This window comes from Candida albicans, chromosome 1, assembly GCF_000182965.3.
Source record: "Candida albicans SC5314 chromosome 1, complete sequence".
In the NCBI taxonomy this organism is placed as follows: Eukaryota; Fungi; Ascomycota; class Pichiomycetes; order Serinales; family Debaryomycetaceae; genus Candida; species Candida albicans.
Window position 1 is genome coordinate 579,398 of NC_032089.1, and position 20,542 is coordinate 599,939.

At 34.4% G+C, this 20,542-nt stretch overlaps 9 protein-coding genes across 9 annotated transcripts; all 9 read left to right on the forward strand. All coding sequences in view use genetic code 12, as the record gives it.

Annotated features, from left to right (window-relative positions):
* Positions 1 to 352: 352 nt before the first annotated feature.
* CAALFM_C102760WA (guanine nucleotide exchange factor) lies at positions 353 to 1,405 on the forward strand (the record flags this gene model as incomplete). Its single annotated transcript, XM_716371.1, has 1 exon — positions 353 to 1,405. The coding sequence occupies one exon, from the start codon at positions 353 to 355 to the stop codon at positions 1,403 to 1,405; it is 1,053 nt and encodes a 350-aa protein (XP_721464.1).
* Positions 1,406 to 1,814: 409 nt separating this feature from the next.
* Positions 1,815 to 2,111, forward strand: CAALFM_C102770WA (uncharacterized protein; the record flags this gene model as incomplete). The annotated part of the gene is made up of 2 exons (XM_019475075.1): positions 1,815 to 1,956; positions 2,062 to 2,111. 2 exons carry the CDS (start codon positions 1,815 to 1,817, stop codon positions 2,109 to 2,111), a joined length of 192 nt encoding a protein of 63 aa, XP_019330620.1.
* A 335-nt stretch (positions 2,112 to 2,446) lies between these two features.
* Positions 2,447 to 3,205, forward strand: CAALFM_C102780WA (carboxymethylenebutenolidase; the record flags this gene model as incomplete). The annotated part of the gene is made up of 1 exon (XM_716372.1): positions 2,447 to 3,205. The coding sequence occupies one exon, from the start codon at positions 2,447 to 2,449 to the stop codon at positions 3,203 to 3,205; it is 759 nt and encodes a 252-aa protein (XP_721465.1).
* Positions 3,206 to 3,501: 296 nt separating this feature from the next.
* Positions 3,502 to 4,554, forward strand: TIF34 (translation initiation factor eIF3 subunit i; the record flags this gene model as incomplete). The annotated part of the gene is made up of 1 exon (XM_716373.1): positions 3,502 to 4,554. The coding sequence occupies one exon, from the start codon at positions 3,502 to 3,504 to the stop codon at positions 4,552 to 4,554; it is 1,053 nt and encodes a 350-aa protein (XP_721466.1).
* Positions 4,555 to 4,934: 380 nt separating this feature from the next.
* CAALFM_C102800WA (uncharacterized protein) lies at positions 4,935 to 5,537 on the forward strand (the record flags this gene model as incomplete). The annotated part of the gene is made up of 1 exon (XM_716374.2): positions 4,935 to 5,537. One exon carries the CDS (start codon positions 4,935 to 4,937, stop codon positions 5,535 to 5,537), a length of 603 nt encoding a protein of 200 aa, XP_721467.2.
* A 979-nt stretch (positions 5,538 to 6,516) lies between these two features.
* Positions 6,517 to 9,075, forward strand: RAD16 (DNA repair protein; the record flags this gene model as incomplete). The annotated part of the gene is made up of 1 exon (XM_716375.2): positions 6,517 to 9,075. The coding sequence occupies one exon, from the start codon at positions 6,517 to 6,519 to the stop codon at positions 9,073 to 9,075; it is 2,559 nt and encodes an 852-aa protein (XP_721468.1).
* A 429-nt stretch (positions 9,076 to 9,504) lies between these two features.
* LYS2 (L-aminoadipate-semialdehyde dehydrogenase) lies at positions 9,505 to 13,719 on the forward strand (the record flags this gene model as incomplete). Its single annotated transcript, XM_716376.2, has 1 exon — positions 9,505 to 13,719. One exon carries the CDS (start codon positions 9,505 to 9,507, stop codon positions 13,717 to 13,719), a length of 4,215 nt encoding a protein of 1,404 aa, XP_721469.2.
* A 580-nt stretch (positions 13,720 to 14,299) lies between these two features.
* CAALFM_C102830WA (uncharacterized protein) lies at positions 14,300 to 16,069 on the forward strand (the record flags this gene model as incomplete). Its single annotated transcript, XM_716377.2, has 1 exon — positions 14,300 to 16,069. One exon carries the CDS (start codon positions 14,300 to 14,302, stop codon positions 16,067 to 16,069), a length of 1,770 nt encoding a protein of 589 aa, XP_721470.2.
* Positions 16,070 to 18,620: 2,551 nt separating this feature from the next.
* Positions 18,621 to 20,336, forward strand: PDE2 (3',5'-cyclic-nucleotide phosphodiesterase; the record flags this gene model as incomplete). Its single annotated transcript, XM_716378.2, has 1 exon — positions 18,621 to 20,336. One exon carries the CDS (start codon positions 18,621 to 18,623, stop codon positions 20,334 to 20,336), a length of 1,716 nt encoding a protein of 571 aa, XP_721471.2.
* Between the last annotated feature and the right edge of the window lie 206 nt (positions 20,337 to 20,542).

Sequence of the window (20,542 nt, forward strand, 5' to 3'; positions counted from 1 at the left end):
GACCTCAGTAGAGACATTTAATAGATTACAACAACTCAACGGATGATTTCACTCAATATATGAAGTACAGCAGATCCCTGAACCATTATATTGCTCCAACTAGCTCTTACATCCCATACTAGGTTGGATAGTAAAAGTGCAGATGCACTGTTGATGAAAAGTAACATGCGACATAAAGAATGTCGTGGAAATAAAACTGCTAAATTATTTTTGTTCTGTCGTCGTGGGCGTTGGCCACCTGTGATTTTCTTTGAGTTGTCGCCTTTATTCTGAAAAAAAAAAAAATGAAAGAGTGAGTCCAATTAGAAATTCAATCAACTACATCATTTGCATTTCAAAAGCACATCTCAATATGGACTTTGAGTTAGAACCTTCTTTGGAAGAATTAATTAAACAAGATACCTTAAAGTGGATCTTTGTTGGTGGGAAAGGTGGTGTTGGTAAAACCACCACGTCATCATCTATTGCAGTTCAATTGGCTTTGCAACACCCAAACGATGAATTTTTGTTGATTTCAACCGATCCAGCCCATAACTTATCAGACGCATTTTGCCAAAAATTTGGAAAAGACGCAAGAAAAGTTGAAGGTTTGTCCAACTTGTCATGTATGGAAATCGATCCTGAAGCTGCCATGAGTGATTTGCAACAGCAAGCTCAACAATACAATAACGATCCAAATGATCCATTGAAAAGTATTATGAATGATATGACTGGGTCGATTCCAGGTATTGACGAAGCCTTGTCTTTTATGGAAGTTTTGAAACACATCAAAAACCAAAAAGTGAACGAGCTGGATGATTCTAAAGACAAGATTTCTTACAGAACAATTATCTTCGATACTGCCCCAACTGGACACACATTACGTTTCTTGCAATTACCATCAACATTACAAAAATTATTAGGTAAATTCCAACAGTTGTCAGGGAAATTGGGCCCAATGATGAGTATGCTTGGCGGGGGTGGCCAAGGACAACAGGATATGTTTGCCAAGTTGAACGAAGTGCAGAAAAATGTCGAGGAAGTCAATGAGCAATTTACCAACCCTGATTTGACGACTTTTGTGTGTGTTTGTATCTCCGAATTTCTTTCGCTTTATGAAACTGAAAGAATGATCCAAGAATTGATGTCTTACCAAATGGACGTGAACTCAATTGTGGTTAATCAATTGTTGTTCGCAGATGATGACGAAAACCCATGTAAGAGATGTGTGGCTAGATGGAAAATGCAAAAGAAATATTTGGACCAAATGGCCGAGTTATATGAAGATTACCATTTGGTGAAAATGCCTTTGTTAGGTTCTGAAATCAGAGGTGTAGAGAATTTGAAGAAATTTTCCAAATTCTTGATAAAACCTTATGATCCAAAAGTTGATCGTGGAATCATAACTGACTTGAAAGAACAATAATGGTTATAGTCTTATTCTCTTCATGTTTAATAATTTGAGTAGCGTATTTAGAGTTAATATCAAAATATGTAAATTATAGTTACTATTCTGTTCATGGTCAGATCGCAACAAAGAGAGTCGCGCATGTTCCAGAACAGATAGAAACATACACACACACTGTTTAACAAACAGATTTATTTTTTATTTTTTCTGGTGACTTTTCATCTCAAGTACTATTTTCTTTTTACTAACTCGAAACCTTATTGAACAAGTCCCTCCCAATTTGGGTCAGTGTTGAATTCCACTTCCAATACTATAAATAAGCATTTATAAGAAAGAATTAAACCCTTTTCTTTACTGAACAAGGAGATATAATTAGTTGTTAATTTTTATCTAGTACCATCCTTATTAGCAAGAGAAATACTTTGAAATGGCAAGAGGAAACCAAAGAGAATTAGCTAGAGCTAAAAATTTAAAAAAACAACAGGAAGCACAAAAAGCTCAGAAGCAGGGCGATAAAAATAAGAGAATGGAAACCGATGCTGAAAAGATGAGAGCCAAACAAGCAGCAGGTATGTAAGCATTTGAATTAAGGATTCAGAGTTTTCTGTATTTTGAAATTTTTTTTTTCTCATTAGTTGTAGAGTTTAATACTAACAAATATTTCAATTGGTCAGCTGATGCCAGAAAAGCAGCTGAAGCTTTGGCAAAGGCTCAGAAGAAATGATTGTCAGAGCCCGCCGTTTTCATAAAGTTTATATAGATGATGAAGTAATAAAAAAGAATAAGAATAACAATTGATATTTTCTTTTAAATAGATTTTGATATCATTTTACACAACAATTAGTAAAAATAGAGTGAATTTTCCACGAAATTAATCGCACACATTGGCCCGATAGCAAAGCACCCCCTTTTTTTTCCTAAGTAGGTTTTTCAATTCTATTTCTGTTCACCAATCCTTTCTTTTTTTCTAGATTGTCCATTTTTACATTCAATTGAGTACTACTAAAAATATTAATCGAAGAATCCTTTCATGATGTGAAAACCGCAGATGGTACAACTATGCGTATTTACGTTTACCATCCTAAAATTCCTAATTATCCAAAAGTGAAATTCCCAGGGGTCCTCGTATACAGTGAAATATATCAAGTTACTGGACCTGTTTCTAGATTCGCCAAGGATATTGCTGGCCAAGGCTTTATTGTTGCATGCCCATCCAGTTATCATAATTTTGTTGGCCCTGAGCCATTGGCTTACGATGTTGAAGGTACCGATATTGGTAACCAATACAAGATTGAAAAAGAGTTGAAGTCATATGACGAAGATACCAATTTGACAATAGAGTACTTATTGAGCTTACCAACTTGCAATGGTAAATTGGGTGCTACTGGTATGTGCCTTGGTGGCCATTTAGCATATAGAGCTGCATTGGATCCAAGAGTCCAAGCTACAGTGTGCTTTTTCGCCACTGACATCCATTCGAAGTCTTTAGGAAAAGGGAAGAACGACGATTCATTGGAGAGATGTGGTGAAATTAAAGGTGAAATCATTTTAATTTTTGGTTGCAAAGATAATCATGTCCCATTGGAAGGCAGAGACTTGATTAGGGGCGAGTTAAGAAAGAAAAACGTCGAAATGACCTTTATTGAAATTAATGATGCTCAACATGCATTTGTTAGAGACGAGCTCAGCAAAGGAAGATATGACCCAGCAACCACCAAATTATGTTTTGAGTGGTTGTTTGAATTATTCAATCGTAAATTGAAATTGGATTATGGTGACCATGATGGTAAAGATGTAGTTATTGAAAATGTATGCTGAGTGGATCATGAGACAGTGAAGCTTTATAAAAATTACTTACCAACTCAATTGACACTTGTTCGTATAAGTAACGTGTAATCTTCTTCTTCCTATTAATGTGTTTTTCAGCTGTAGTAGTATACTAACAGAGAATCAAAAGTATAATTGTTTGTGTAGTAAACACGACTTTTTCAAAACAGTGAGAAAGTTGTAAAATTTTTTCTTTTCAGTTCAACAGTATTTTTTTTTTTTTTCACTCATCAAATCAATCTCAACGTAAAGAGCCACCACAATAGATATACATATACAATAACACCATGAGACCAATAAAGTTGATGGGACATGAGCGTTCTTTGACTCAAGTTAAATATAACAGAGAGGGTGATTTATTATTTTCAGTTGCCAAGGATAATGCAGCATCTATTTGGTATTCATCAAATGGGGAAAGATTAGGTACTTTAGAAGGACACCAGGGGGTAATTTGGTCTATTGATGTTGACCCAGAAACACACTTATGTGCCACTGGAGGAGGGGATTTAGCCATCAAATTGTGGAAAGTTGAAAATGGTCAATGTGTGTATACATGGGATTCTCCATCCCCAGTGAGAAGAGTTGCATTTTCACCAGATGGTAAAAAATTGTTAGCCATTGCTGATCAAGTTATGGGTCACATTGGTACTGTTTCTGTATTTGATATAAACGATGATGACGCCACTCTAAGCCAGCAAAAAGCAGAACCTTCTTTAGTGATTGAAACTAAATCTGAGGGGTCAAAGGCCACCGTAGCGGGATGGTCTGGTGATGGAGATTATATCATTGTTGGTCATGACAACGGGTACGTTTCTAAGTACGATTCGAAAACAGGCAAATTAGTCACATCTTTACAAGCCCACGGTATACATAATGAAGAGAAAAACGTCAGTATCACCGATATCCAATTCGCCCCAGAAGACAGATCATATTTTATCACATCTTCAAAAGACAAAACCGCCACTTTGATTGACGTTGACACCTTTGAAATTCTCAAAGTATACAAAGCTGATGCTCCAATGAACACAGCTGCCATTACCCCGGTCAAAGACTTTGTTATTTTGGGAGGTGGTCAAGAAGCAAGAAATGTTACAACCACAGCTGAATCACAAGGTAAATTTGAAGCCAGATTTTACCATAAAATTTTTGAAGAGGAAATTGGACGTGTCAAGGGTCATTTCGGTCCATTGAACACTGTTGCTGTTCACCCTGATGGTACTGGTTACAGTAGTGGAGGAGAAGATGGTTTCATTAGAGTTCATACATTTGATAAGTCATATCAAGATTTCCTTTTCGATGCAGAAAGAACTGAAAGAGCTGCTGCTGCAGGAACTATTTAAGGGAAAAGATTTCTGAATTTCTTTATATTTTTTTTTGGCATTAAAAGTATTTTTGATACATTTTTGTAGATTTCTATTATTGTATACTAATTTCTGGAAATAAAATGACAGTTTAAGTTTTGATAAAATTCCCTTTTTTTCACTTCAGTAATTAAAAAAGAATACAGAAGAACCTAGCGTGTTCTAGAACATTAGAATTTTAAGTTGTCCCTAAAAAGAAAAGAAAGGAGTAAACGGGGTGAGAAAAGGATTAGCGACATAATTAAGAAAAGGCTTTATATAAATATAACAATAGCAAAGTAGAGACAAACTTTTTATTATGAGTGTAATTTTGTTGTTTTGTTGTTTTTACTGAAGTTTAATTTGAAGTATACGTTACAATGGTGAACTTATTCAACAACTCAAATAATGCATTTGATGCCCTTTTCAATAATGTTGGTACATTTGCACAAAACTCTACTCAAGGCAATAACCGAAATTCGAACAGAAATGACATTCAAGTGAAAGAGTTGAACAAGAGTAATCAGCACGAGATCCAAGTTTTTAACAGGAGTGGTTATCAAAATTTTAAGATTGAGGTAGTCAGACAAGGAGGTCAACTTTATTTGCAAATCCAATCAAAAGTAGATAGATTTGAGAGATATTTCAAGTTGAATACTGCAACTGAGGATATTAACAATATCAAGTCATATATCGAAAATGATTGGTTAATTGTTGCAGTTCCCTTCATAAATAAAGGAACTAGATCCCCGCAACCTAAAAATGTTCCGGAGCATCCATCTAAGAAACAAGATAAGAAACAAGATAAGGAGCAGAAACAGCAGAACAGCAGAAACAACAAACGCAACAAACACAACAAGAACAGCAAAAACAGCAAAAGCAACAAAAACAGCAAAAGCCACAGAAAGAATCAAAGTATGCCAGAGTTAAGAAAATTTTTGGAAAGAAGAAAAATGATAGTAATCATCCTGTTAGTTTATTAGAAGCTGCCAGAAGAAAACCATTTTTAGAAGAAGTTCCTGATCCGGGTATTTAGACTTACAGTATACATATTATTTAGACAACTTGAAAGCAAATAATGAATCTAAGGAAATGTTCTTATGTCTCTCTTAGCGTCGTAAATCAATGATCGAGTGATTCTTTATAGTGTTTATTGTTGAATGGATGCTTAGCATTATTAATTTTGTATGAATCCAAAATTAAGCAAAGAATCAGTAAGTATCAAACTGGTCATTAGTCAGTTACATAGTTTGTGCAAACTTGGTTGACCAGATGAAAGCATGCCTTGATTTACTTCAATTAATTACAATGCAAAAGAAGTTTCTGGTTAAACTTCCAAGTATTTTTACATTATTCATCTGTTTATCAAGTTTACTACAAAATATGCACCAAGTTTTGCTTAAAATAATATCCTATACCAGTCATCTTCAATACCGATTATTTTTTTGGATTTATGGTCACGTTTAGAATGAGTACCGGATAACCATATAATGTTTGTGAACTATTCCCGAAATAATTGAACACAGGATGTTCCTTAAAGAAATTTCGGCTTAGGATCAGGGACGCACTTTCTATAACATCTTTTATTACTATAATCTACATTAGGTCAACTAAATACTTGCTCTTATTTCCAAGGCAGCAAGCAATTATACCAACAAGATGAAGGGGACGGAAAGTTATGTAAAAATATCACTTGATGCCCATTTCTACATTGCGGTACAAACATATATTTAATTAATTCCCAATATGGTGATGTAATTACTACTACATAATGTGCAGGCTTTCGGTTTTGAGTACATTTTTTTCAAGAAATTCTACACAACGTTATTTCTTGTTCTTTTTTCCATACTGATTTTGATTTTGATTTTGCAATTTTTTTTTCCTTTATCTTCCTACTTATTCTTCACATCAAATACACATTTAAATAATACCCAGAATTTAGAGCATCCTTGAACCTTACAGATGGCACCTTCAAGAAACGACGTAGCAGATAACGAGTCTTCCTCAGATTCAGACACGAGTAATATTGGTGGCGGATTCATTATTGATGATATTTCAACAACCAGAACAAAACGACCAAGAAGGGCAGCAGCCAGAAAAGCAGCAAACATATCATATGCGGAACTGAGTGACGATCAAGAAAGCGACTCTATTGATTCAGACACTTTTGCCAATGTTCCTGCTCCAGTTAAGAAGAGAAAGACGCGTACTTCTACGCGTGTTCAAAGCAAGGAGAAAGAGACAAAGAAGAAGAAGACAGCAAGCAAAAGGTCTCTGTCTCCTGATGATGAGGACGATGACCAAGAGTTCACTTTGAGTTTGGATGACGCGAAAGAGAGCGAAACTACTGATGATGATGAAGTTGAATATCTAGGCAGCAACCAAATAGAGAAGAATGGCTCTACAAGTGCAGAGGCAATAGATCTAGCCGATGACTTGGATCTCAATAATGATCCCGATGAAAATGTACCACTTGCATCCCGGAAAGCTCCTAAAAAACGCGCCAAGGGTGGTAAACGTACAAAGAAAGAACCCAAACCAAAAATGTCATACTATGAGAGGACAACGAATAGATTGTTTGAACACCACCCTAGTTTAAAAGAAGTGTTTCCATATTTGAAGAACACCCCAAAAATCACACCAGAGAGAGCTGAACATCCACCAGGAATGACAATTAAGCTTTTGCCATTTCAGTTAGAAGGTTTAAACTGGCTTATAAAGCAGGAAGATGGCGAATTCAATGGTGGAATTCTTGCTGACGAGATGGGTATGGGTAAGACCATTCAAACTATAGGACTTTTTATGCATGACAGGTCTAAAGGTCCTAACTTAGTTATTGGCCCAACAGTTGCTTTGATGCAGTGGAAGAATGAAATTGAAAAACACACCGAGCCAGGTATGCTTAAAGTTCTACTTTACCACGGTTCCAATAGAAGTAACAGTATTCAAGAACTTTCACAGTATGATGTTATCCTTACATCCTATTCTGTCTTAGAGTCTGTCTATAGAAAACAGAATTACGGATTCAAAAGAAAAAACGGATTAGTTAAAGAAAAGTCGGCAATACACAATATTGAGTTCTATCGAGTAATATTGGATGAAGCCCATAATATCAAGGACAGAAACTCCAACACGTCCAGAGCAGCAGGTAAATTGAATACAAAGAAAAGATGGTGCTTAACAGGAACACCTTTACAAAACAGAATTGGCGAGATGTATTCCTTAATAAGATACATGAAATTAGATCCATTTCATTCATACTTTTGTACCAAATGTGATTGTAAAAGTGAGGATTGGAAGTTTTCAGATGGTAGAAGATGTGACCTTTGTCAACATCCACCAATGCTTCACACTAATTTTTTCAACCATTTCATGCTCAAGAATATTCAAAAATTTGGTATTGCCGGTTTAGGATTAGAGGGGTTCAATAACCTTAGACTGTTGTTGGATCATGTCATGTTGAGAAGAACAAAAATTGAAAGAGCAGACGATTTGGGTTTACCACCAAGAGTTGTTGAAATAAGACGTGATTTTTTCAATGAAGAAGAGAAGGACTTGTACCAATCTTTGTACAGTGATTCAAAGAGAAAATTTAACGATTATGTTGCTGAGGGGGTTGTTTTAAACAATTATGCAAACATTTTCACTTTAATCACGAGAATGAGACAATTGGCAGATCACCCAGATTTGGTTTTGAAAAGAGTTGGAAGTAATGCCATATCCAATGAAATTGACGGGGTTATCATGTGTCAATTGTGTGACGACGAAGCTGAGGAACCAATTGAATCCAAATGTCACCACAGATTTTGCCGCATGTGTATTCAAGAGTACATGGAATCATTTATGGGTGCCAGTAATAAGTTGGAGTGTCCAGTTTGCCATATTGGTCTTTCGATTGATTTAGAGCAACCAGCCATTGAGGTTGATGAGGAGTTGTTCACAAAGGCATCCATTGTGAATCGTATCAAACTGGGAGCTCATGGAGGCGAATGGCGTTCATCGACTAAAATCGAGGCATTGGTAGAAGAGTTATACAAACTTAGATCGGATAGACACACCATTAAATCCATTGTATTTTCGCAATTCACTTCTATGTTAGATTTAATTCAATGGAGATTAAAGCGAGCTGGATTTAATACAGTCAAGTTACTGGGGTCAATGTCCCCACAACAACGTGACAACACAATCAAGCATTTTATGGAGAATACTGAGGTAGAAGTGTTTTTGGTATCATTGAAAGCTGGCGGTGTGGCATTGAATCTTTGCGAGGCATCTCAAGTTTTCTTAATGGATCCGTGGTGGAATCCAAGTGTGGAATGGCAATCAATGGATAGAGTTCACAGAATTGGTCAAAAGAGACCAATTAGAATTACTAGATTCTGTATTGAAGATAGTATAGAGCTGAAAATTATCGAATTGCAGGAAAAGAAGGCGAACATGATCCATGCAACTATTAACAATGATGATGCTGCTATCAGTAGGCTTACACCCGATGATTTGCAATTCTTGTTTATGAATTAAAGTGGGTTTGTAGAGATATTATTTTTTTGTGTGTTTATATTTATAAGTTTAAATTAATCAATATTTTGGATTTGGCTGTGACTAATCAAAGAAAGCGGCTTTTTTTTCCCATAACTGTAAGGGCACCTCTTCCTCCTCCACTACCAAGTGACTCATTAGAGGCGATAAATTAAATTAGAAGGATGCGAAAAGTTTTTTCTTGTACTGTTTTGCACGACTTCCAATTATCAAGGAAGCGTTATCGGGAGCAATAGCGAAACTGCGTTTCGTGGAGTCATTGAAAGAAAAAAAAAAAATGGGTACAAATTCTATATATAATAATTAGTTGAAAATTTTCACTACAATTCTTTTACTTCTTTTTTATTTTTTATTTTATTTCATTTTCTTTATTTGAAATAACTTTAACAACCTTCAATTAATTCCACAACAATGACTGACTTTTGGTTGAATTATTTGGATAATCCTACATTATCTGTGTTACCCCATGATTTTTTAAAACCTGCTAACAATAAATCCGTGGAAGGTACTTACACATTCAACATTGATAATGGTAGTACTGATTTCAAATTTGGCTTGGCTGTATTTGCTGCATTGGTTTACAGATTAACCGGTGATGAAGATATAGTAATTGCCACTGACGAATCGGCCAATACTCCAGAATTTATTGTCAGGTTAAACTTGACACCAGAATTAACTTTCCAAGAGCTCGTCAGTAAAATAACCAAAGAGTACGAAAACAGCATTTCTCAAATAAACTACAAAGCATTATCTGAGGTTTCACATAGAATTAAAGAGGCTAAAGGGTTAGATGAAAACCCTGGATTGTTCAGATTGTCCTATCAACATGCTCACTCTAATCAACAATTGAATACCACAGTCGAGGGATCTATTCGTGATTTAGCGATCTACACCGATGGAACAAAATTCACCATTTACTACAATGCCTTATTATATTCACACGAAAGAATTGTGATATTTGGAGAACAATTTGCACAGTATTTAACAACTGTATCGAACGATACCAATACTGTTATAACTAAAGTGAATTTGATTACCGACTCCCAAAAAAAGAATTTGCCTGATCCGACAATAGATTTAGATTGGTCAGGTTACAGAGGTGCCATTCAAGATATCTTTATGGATAATGCAAATAAACATCCTGATAGAACATGTGTTGTTGAAACCGAATCATTCTTGGATTCAAACTCAAAAACTCGTAGCTTTACCTACCAGCAAATTAATCAAGCTTCTAATGTTGTTGGTAACTACTTGAAAGAAACAGGAATCAAAAAAGGTGATATTGTTATGATCTACGCTTACCGTGGGGTAGATTTAATGATTGCTGTTATGGGTGTTTTAAAAGCCGGAGCAACATTTTCCGTCATTGACCCTGCTTACCCTCCAGCAAGACAGAATATTTATCTTTCTGTGGCAAAACCAAAAGGGTTAATTGGGTTAGAAAAAGCCGGTACTTTGGATCAATTAGTTGTTGATTATATTGGTAGCGAATTAGATGTTATTTCTACGATCCCACAATTGAAAGTTCAAGATGATGGTACATTAGTAGGTGGTAAACTTGAAGGTGCAGATAACGATTGCCTTAACGATTATCAAAAATTCAAAGATCAACCAACCGGGGTGATTGTTGGTCCTGATTCTAATCCAACTTTATCATTCACTTCTGGATCAGAAGGTATTCCAAAAGGGGTATTGGGTCGTCATTATTCATTAGCCTATTATTTCCCATGGATGGCTAAAAGATTTGGATTATCCGAAAAAGACAAATTCACCATGTTGTCGGGTATTGCCCATGACCCTATTCAAAGAGACATGTTTACTCCGTTGTTTTTGGGAGCTCAATTATTAGTGCCAACTGCTGATGACATTGGTACTCCTGGGAAATTGGCTGACTGGATGGCCAAGTATGGAGCAACAGTGACACACTTAACACCAGCTATGGGTCAATTGTTGAGTGCCCAAGCCACCACTGCAATTCCAAGCTTACATCATGCCTTCTTTGTTGGTGACATTTTAACAAAAAGAGATTGTTTAAGATTACAAAGTTTAGCTGAAAATGTGTTTATTGTTAACATGTATGGTACTACTGAAACACAGAGATCAGTGTCATACTTTGAAATTAAAAGTCGTAAAGCAGATCCTACATACTTAAAGAACTTAAAAGATGTGATGCCTGCAGGGACCGGTATGCACAACGTTCAATTGTTAGTCGTTAATAGAAATGACCGCTCGCAAACCTGTGGTGTTGGGGAAGTTGGTGAAATCTATGTTAGGGCAGCTGGTTTAGCCGAAGGATACCGTGGATTGCCTGATTTAAATGCTGCTAAGTTTATTACCAATTGGTATGTCAACCCAGACAAATGGATCGAACAAGATGAAGCTAACAAAAATTCCAGTGAAACCTGGAGAGAACATGGCTGGTTAAAGCCAAGAGACAGAATGTATAGATCTGGTGATTTGGGTCGTTATTTACCTGATGGTAATGTTGAATGTTGTGGTAGAGCAGATGACCAAGTCAAGATTAGAGGTTTCAGAATTGAATTGGGTGAAATTGATACTCATTTGTCTCAACATCCTCTTGTCAGAGAAAATGTCACCTTGGTGAGAAGAGACAAAAATGAGGAACCAACATTGATTTCTTACATTGTTCCAAAAGATTCTCCAGAATTGAAAACATTCAAAGCTGATGTTGATGATTCCATAGAAGAAGCCAATGATCCAATTGTCAAGGGATTAGTCGCTTACAGAGAATTGATTAAAGACATCAAAGGATACTTGAAAAAGAAGTTGGCATCCTACGCTATTCCAACAATCATTGTACCATTAGTGAAATTACCTTTGAATCCTAATGGTAAAGTGGACAAACCGAAATTACCATTTCCAGATACTGCTCAGTTAGCAGCAGTCGCCAAATTAAGTGTTTCTAGTCACGATGCCCAAGCTGCTGAAGAAGAAAACTTGACCAAATTGGAAGAGCAAATTAGAGATTTGTGGTTAGATGTGTTACCAAACCGTCCAGCAACAATTTCCAAAGATGATTCATTCTTCGATTTAGGAGGTCACTCTATTTTGGGTACCAGAATGATTTTTGAGTTAAGAAAGAAATTAAATGTGGAAATCCCATTGGGTGTCATTTTCAAAAATCCAACAGTTGAACAATTTGCCAAAGAAGTCGAAAAGGTGATCAAAGGAGGCCAAGATTTCCAATTGGCTGATGAAGGTAAAACTATTCAAGAAGAGAATAAAGATGTCGCTGATTCTCAAAGCGAAAACCTAAACTATGCTGAAGATGCAAAAGAATTATCAAAATCAGCACTTTTGGAATCATATTCATCTTTGAAACAGCTTCCATCTGGATCAATTAACGTTTTTGTTACTGGTGCTACAGGGTTCTTGGGTTCTTTTATTGTTCGTGACTTGTTGACTGCACGTAACAAAAACTTGGATATCAAAGTGTATGCTCATGTAAGAGCATCTTCCAAGGAAGCTGGGTTACAAAGATTACGTCAAACCGGGATCACTTATGGTATTTGGGATGAAAATTGGGCCGAAAAGATTGAAATTGTGTTAGGTGATTTATCAAAAGAAAAATTTGGATTGGATAATTCTCAATGGTTAGATTTGACTAATAACATTGATGTGATTATTCACAATGGTGCCTTTGTGCACTGGGTATATCCATACTCTCAGTTACGTGATGCTAATGTTATTGGTACTATCAATGTTTTGAACATGGCAGGTGAAGGTAAAGCTAAGTTCTTTTCATTTGTTTCTTCAACATCCGCTTTAGATACTGATTACTTTGTTAATTTATCGGATGAATTATTAGCCCAAGGTAAAAATGGTATTTCCGAAGCTGACGATTTACAAGGATCGGCTAAAGGGCTAGGAAACGGATATGGACAATCCAAATGGGCTGCTGAGTACATTATAAGACGTGCTGGTGAACGTGGATTAAAAGGATGTATCACCAGACCTGGTTATGTTACTGGGTTTTCCAAAACTGGTGCTTCCAATACTGATGATTTCTTATTGAGAATGTTGAAAGGATCTGCTGAATTGGGGTTATATCCTGATATCACTAATAATGTCAATATGGTCCCTGTTGATCATGTTGCCAGAGTTGTTACTGCTACTGCATTAAACCCACCAAGTAGTGAAGAATTAACTGTTGCTCATGTGACCGGTCATCCTAGAATTCAATTCAACGACTTTTTGGGATGTTTGAAAGCATATGGATATGAGATAAACCCAGTAGACTATCCAGTATGGACCAGTGCATTGGAGAAATTTGTTACTGAAGAAAGTAAAGAATCTGCCTTATTCCCACTTTTACATTTTGTGTTGGATAATTTGCCACAAGACACAAAGGCTCCCGAGTTAGACGACTCTAATGCAGCCAAATCATTAAAACAAGATTCCAAATATACGGGAGAAGATTTTAGTGCTGGTAAAGGTGTGGATTTGGATCAAACTGGTGTTTACATTAGTTATTTGATCAAGATTGGATTCTTACCTAAACCAACTGGTACAGGCGAGAAGAAATTGCCTGAAGTTGAGATTAGTGATGAAAGCTTGAAATTGATTAGTGGAGGTGCTGGTGCACGTGGATCAGCTGCCAAATAAGTAATACTTCAAAGTTAAAATACCAGGAAAGGAGAACTTATGTCTTAGTTGTAGTATATACACAAATCAATATTGCCTAGACTAGAAGTAGACTATAAGTAAATTATTAATATGAAATAACGATATTTTTAAATTATCAGAGTAGAACAAGAACTACCAACCAAACAATACATAACATGAATTCCTTTTTTTCAACTCTCGACAGTACTTTAAGCTATTACCATGTTACAATGTGTGAAACTTTTAAAGACCTATACTATTTATTATAAAATGATGTAATAATATTCACATGTAATATATTGCAATGATTGTTTTCCATATTATTTTACAGAAGATCAGTGCCAACATCGAACTTGAAGTGCATAATCGAGGGAAAAAAAATATCGTTAAGAGAAAAAAAAAACGCCGTTACTATAATTCGGGATCCGCAATTTCCTAATTTTTTTTATTTATAATATGATTTAAGGTTTAGGATCAGTTTTCATTAGTTGACAGTAAGGAGTAAAGATTTGACAACACAATCTTCATTAACAACACTAAAATACAATTGATGATATCGAAGCACTAAAAACTCAGATCCATGTTTCTGCCACATTTAACCCCGTTGTCACTGCAACATGAAAAATCAAGAAAATTTTCACTAGAGGAAGAAGAAGAAGGAGAGGAGGAGGAGGTGGAGGAGGAATTGACGACCTATGACGAAATTGAACACAATAAAAAATTAGAAACAAACTTTCCCTTTCGACAACAGTATGACATTGACAATAAAAATTCATTACTTAGCCGTGAAAAACACATGCATGTATCATCTTTGAGTGGAGACAATTTTCTTCGACGACAATTGAATTATGAAGAGGAATATGGTAACAATAACAACACAGAACGAGAGGAAATGGTTACACAATATAATAATAATAATAAAAGCAATGTTGATTCATCAAAAAATATACTACTGAATCAAAACTCGTTTGAAGATATTTCTCAATGTAATCAGGCAAAATCAGATTCCACAGATAGTCTATGTTTGGAAGTGGCCAACCATAATAAGAATAACAATCATTTTATATCTGGCGCCAGCACTCCCCCAGATACGATGTATAACTATAATGGACTTCCCATGGTCTACTCATCTTTGGAGAATAATAATAAAGTACCTAGAAAACAATTTAATTTGCACCTGCAACAAGTCCCACCTCAATTACAAGTACAACTTCCACAATCTCATAATATTCAGAGATCATTATTAGCAAATTCATCAGCCACCAATTTGAATGCTTATTTACGAGGTAATCGAAGGTATTCATCTTCTGGAAACAGTAATCCCATTAATGATTTATTGACGAGTCCAAAATTCATCAAATCCAATAAGTTTAATAGTCCTATCCCTTCATCAACACCAACCACAACGGCACAGACGTCACCCATTACCAATGGCAACCCTGTGATAGATCAAAAAAATAGATTGGTAGACCAATTTTACAATTCTGGGAGAATTACATCACCAGGTAGTCGAGTTGATTTGTCCAACATGCATAAAGAAGCTCTGTTGATTTCTCCAACTCAACAACAATCATTTTCAAAAGTATCAACCCCCAAATCAGAAAGGAAATTCAATTGGAAAGAGGATTCACTTGAGCCACGAGATGAATTGACAGATTATTCTCCAACCCCACCAATAGAGAAGAATCATAATTTGGATGATGAAATAATGGATGATATTTTAAACAAAGGAGGATTTAAATTCAAGTATGATCCTAATCAATTAGTTCAAGACAAGGAGTTGGTGAATTATCTTTTGAACATTGACAATATACTTGATCATAATGAAAATACCCATGATATTAAAAATAAAAAAGATACTTCCTTAAGCGAATTGAATAAGGCAATGTCTAATTTATATGAAACAACTTTACTCAAGTCAAAGAAAATATTGACACCACACAAAAATGAACATTTTGATTCATTGACTGAATTAAGCCATTTGGAACGATATCTAGATGAATTGCATAATAGTATTGATAGTTTGGGACGGTCATTGGGTGCTAACAGAGACAAAGTAAGGGGAAGCTATAAAGATGAAATCAATGATAATATAGCTAGATTAAATCAAGTATCTAAGGAGTTGGAAACTTTGGAAGCTAAAGCAAATACGTTTAGAGATCAAATAAGTCAACAAAAGGCAAATAATACCAATCAAATGATGGGTACCATAGCTATTCTAACTGATGTTAATAATAAAATGAAGAAATATTCTATAATCAAAAGAAATCGAATTATAGTCGAAGTCAACATCGTGTTAGGGTTGTTGGTGTTAGTTGTTAGTATTTACTATGGCTACAAAAATAAATAGATGGAAAATAGTAATTTGAGACATGTATAATTCACGTTTCTTTGTGTCAATTATTTATTTCAATTTTGAATATAGAGAAACAAGAAATTGGAAGATCTCTCTGAATAAATTGAATTCTGGCTAGCGACTCAGAGTCAAACTAGGTAGTGTGTGTCTGGGCGAGAATATAGAATACTCGCAACAATACTACCACAGCAAAAATGACTATTTAGTCATTTTTTTTTTCAATTTTACTATGGCATCGAAAAATCACCAATAGGTGTATTGTACAAAATTAATAAACTTCCTCCTCCCGCTTTAACAATGCCACAATTTTGGACTTTTTGTGTTTTCCCAAATATACAAAATGAATCAAAAAAATGAGTCTAAAATAAAGAGCAAACACGCAATGAAAGTGAAGACAATTGAGCTTGAAGTTCGGATAAATCGATAATTGATTAACTCAAACTGAATACAATTATGTGTATATTAAGACTTGATGGTAGTATGTGGTTTTCAAAAGAAGGTTTATCATCAATAAGAGGAATGTGTAATATGCTCCTTCATTTTCCGATCTAATATAACATAGTTCGTGCTGATATCTATGATAAAGCAAGACTAGCAAGGATACTAAGCTAAACAAAAATAAGTAACACGGAATCCCAGCAGCTTATAGCATTTGAAATAGTTACAAAAGACCACACTGCCAAAACTATTAACCATTACTAAATGCGCAAAAGTATTGAAATCCATTCAAGATGAAACAATAAAGCAACAACTTTAACAATGTTTCCTCAATCAATGATGCTGATTGAGATGGTATTAAATAGATAGAGTTGATAGCAACAACAATGCAGTTGTGATTGATCTATTTCAGTTGAGCCTTGTAGTTGTATTATTACCTCAACAATGATTGTATACCGAATATATAATGTTCAAAACTAATTGATTAGAGTAATAAATCTAAGGTTAGTTAGCAATAAAACACAGAGACTTGTTGTATAGTGAAAATAGCTATAAAGAAGTCCAATATTAAACACACATTTGAAATAAAGTGGGGGGTTTGGTTTACGTTCAGAGTTTTATACAAATGTCGTACACAAAAAAGTAAATAGTGTATAGTGAACTGTAACAACTAACAGAGCCAACATGTATTACTATAAGACTCGGGAGATCTGTCTAAACTAGAAATTTCATAGTGATTGTTCATAATAGTTTAAAAAAAAGGATGCGTAGATATCACAACACTCTGAATTGACATATTAATTTGTATTGTTATGTATCATGATTTGTTCTTTTTTTTCCCTGGACGTTTTCTCCAAACAGAAAAATAGGATCAAATACACGAAATCAATAGCAAAGATATCACCATAATAATTTATGCATGAATCAAATTAACTACATATTTATCAGACCATTTGATTAGAATTATTTTTGATACATATACAAATACACTTTTGTAATGCTTAACCACAATTCATTCAAAAGAGTTTTATATGATCTAGTAAAAGCCTTTAATTATAGTTATTAAGGTTTCAATCTGTTTTTTTTTCTCTGTCTTCATACTGTTTGAAAAATATGAGATAATCGTTGTGGTTGTGGTTTTGGATATGGTTGTTAATTCTTGTGTCATTATATAATTTTAAGACCGAGATCCTTTTTGTTACTGTTTTATTTTTAAGAACAATAAAAGCATGATCACGCTTTTAATCATAAATTGATTGTGTAAAGATATAAACTCTATGGATAAATTTTAACAGACAACAACAACAACTAAAACTAAAAACTAAAAACTTATTCTTTAAACTGAAATTTTTTCTTCTTTATCTTGTTTAATAATTAGTTTTGCATTAGTTAAATTGAATTGTTTGTAAACCGAAACAAAACGAAAAAGTTGAAATAAAGGATTAAAAAGAGTAAGGCAAATAAATCCGTAGGAAACGTTTCGCCTCGAGGTAAAGATATACACAGATTTGTCACCAATCCACTATTTAGAATTAAAAAAAAAAGAAGAAACTGAAAACTACTACTTTCTTCCACTTGCTTTTCCTCTTTCTTCCTTCCTCTCAACAATCTACATAACATTCAACATACTCAATATATTCAACATATTTTAACGTAATCAACACTTGACACAAAACTTGGAGAACTTTCAACAACTTCAAACAGTTGAAGAAAAAAAAAAGAAATTAAAAAAAACGTTTCTTTTTTCTCCTTCTATTTTTTTTTTCTTCTTTTCCACTCAGTTCAACCCCCATCAATAAATTGAGAGAATAAAGTATAAACAATACCAATAATACCAATACTACGAACTTATCAAGAGTGTAAACCAAAAGAGTAAACTAAAGAAAGAGTGTGTGAAAAAACAAGAAAAATAGTAAAAGAATTATTATTATTATTCTATCAATTCTTACTATTCATTTTCAATCATTCGTAATTAAAGAGAATCATTAAAGAACGAACATAATATATAAACTCAACCCACTAAAAACATTATTATTATTTATTAATAGTATCTACTGATTTGTTTGGTTTACCATTCCTTTAAATATACACCAACAAAATAGATATTATGGCAGAAGTATTATCATTGGTTGACCTCGAGATTCCTCAAGTCACTGATAAGTATTATAAATTTGACACTTTTAAACATTTAATCTGTCACTTGTTCAAGAAAACCAGCACAGAAACTGATTCAAATGTTCCTATAGTAATAATATTCCCGACCAACAATGATATCCCTTCGAGAAAGACTCGATCTACTACCACCACCACCACCACCACTACTACTACTAATACCAGCAAGTTAGACAATTTGCCATTCAGTGATAAATCGTTGTTGATACAATTCTTCTTCACCCATTTGAACATATTGATGATTCAAGGAGAGAATTCGGATGAGGGAAAGTTATATCAAGAAATAAGTTCAGCCAAAGAATTATTGACAAATAGGATATCACGAGTTGGAAATTGGACAGGAACAACTCATTTTAGATACTGTCGACATGAGAATGATTGTGGACTATTGAATCAACATTCCAAAATTGCAGGAATTATACCCACAATGACTTACATTCTCAATTGTAATGCAACAAGATCAGAAATTGCCACTAACCAATTGATATATTTATATCGACTCATGATAGAGGAGATTAATTTTATTGAATTGTTACAAGATGCATCTACGACAAGATTATCTCAGTTGTGTTATGCTGTGGGACATTGGAGTTTCCCTGCTCATAATTTATCAAATGACGATTTGGTTTATTGTGTTTATTTGATGATAGATTACGCTATCAAACAAGTTGAAGGGTTTGACAACATTCCTTTGAATGAATTATTGGCATTTATATTTATTGTTAGAGATACCTATAAGAATGGGAATCCGTTCCATAATTTCCGCCACGCTGTGGATGTTCTACAAGCTTGTTTCCATTTTCTTATTAGATTGGGTAGTTTACCCAAATTCAAACAATTTGTCGAGGACCCGAAATTGGATTACACCGAAGTTCATGACACACATACTGTATTGATTGCCTTACAAAACAATTCCTCCGAGGAAAAAGCTTCTCTTAATCCAATACAAACATTAGGGTTATTGGTTGCAGCATTGGGCCATGATGTGGGCCACCCAGGTACGACAAATGATTTCATGATTAAATTCAGTGCACCAACGGCACTACTTTACAATGACAGATCTGTTCTTGAATCTTATCATGCATCTTTATTTATCAATAAAGTGTTAAGAATATGTTGGCCAGATTTATTAACTTGTACAATTGAGGAAAAATCAGAGTTAACCATTAGAAGTTTGATAATTTCTTCGATATTGGCCACCGATATGGGTGAACATAATGAATATGTTAATCGGTTGAAATCTTTCAAGACCCATAATGAAATTTTAAACCATGATAACACTGTTAAATTGATTTCTGCCTTGTTAATCAAATGTGCTGATATTTCTAACGTGACGAGACCGTTGAGAGTATCTGCACAATGGGCAATGGTTTTATCAAGAGAATTTGCAGAAGTTGAGTTGCTCAAATCGGTAATCAAAAAAGATATTGATCTTGACTTTACCAAAGATTTAACTTATGATCATGTTCCACATGAATTACGCGAAATACTTGAAATACAACCCGATATACATAAAGGACAGATATTTTTCATCAATTTATTCGCTGAGAATTTGTTTAATAGTGTTAGTGATTTATTACCTCAATTGCAGTATACTTGTGATATTATCATGGAAAACAAACTATTTTGGTTGGAAAGAGCAAAGAAATAACAATGTAGTGTTTCACTGTGTGTATGCTTGCAGTTAAGTTAAACTAGACCAAGAAGTTTGCCATCAACCACCGTTGCATTATTATTATTTATTATTATCATTATCATCTGTTTTTATGCTGTACACATTTTACTTTTGGATTGGATTTACACAATAAACATATAGTTAATTATCTTATAGAGTATAAAACTTAATTGGATTATACA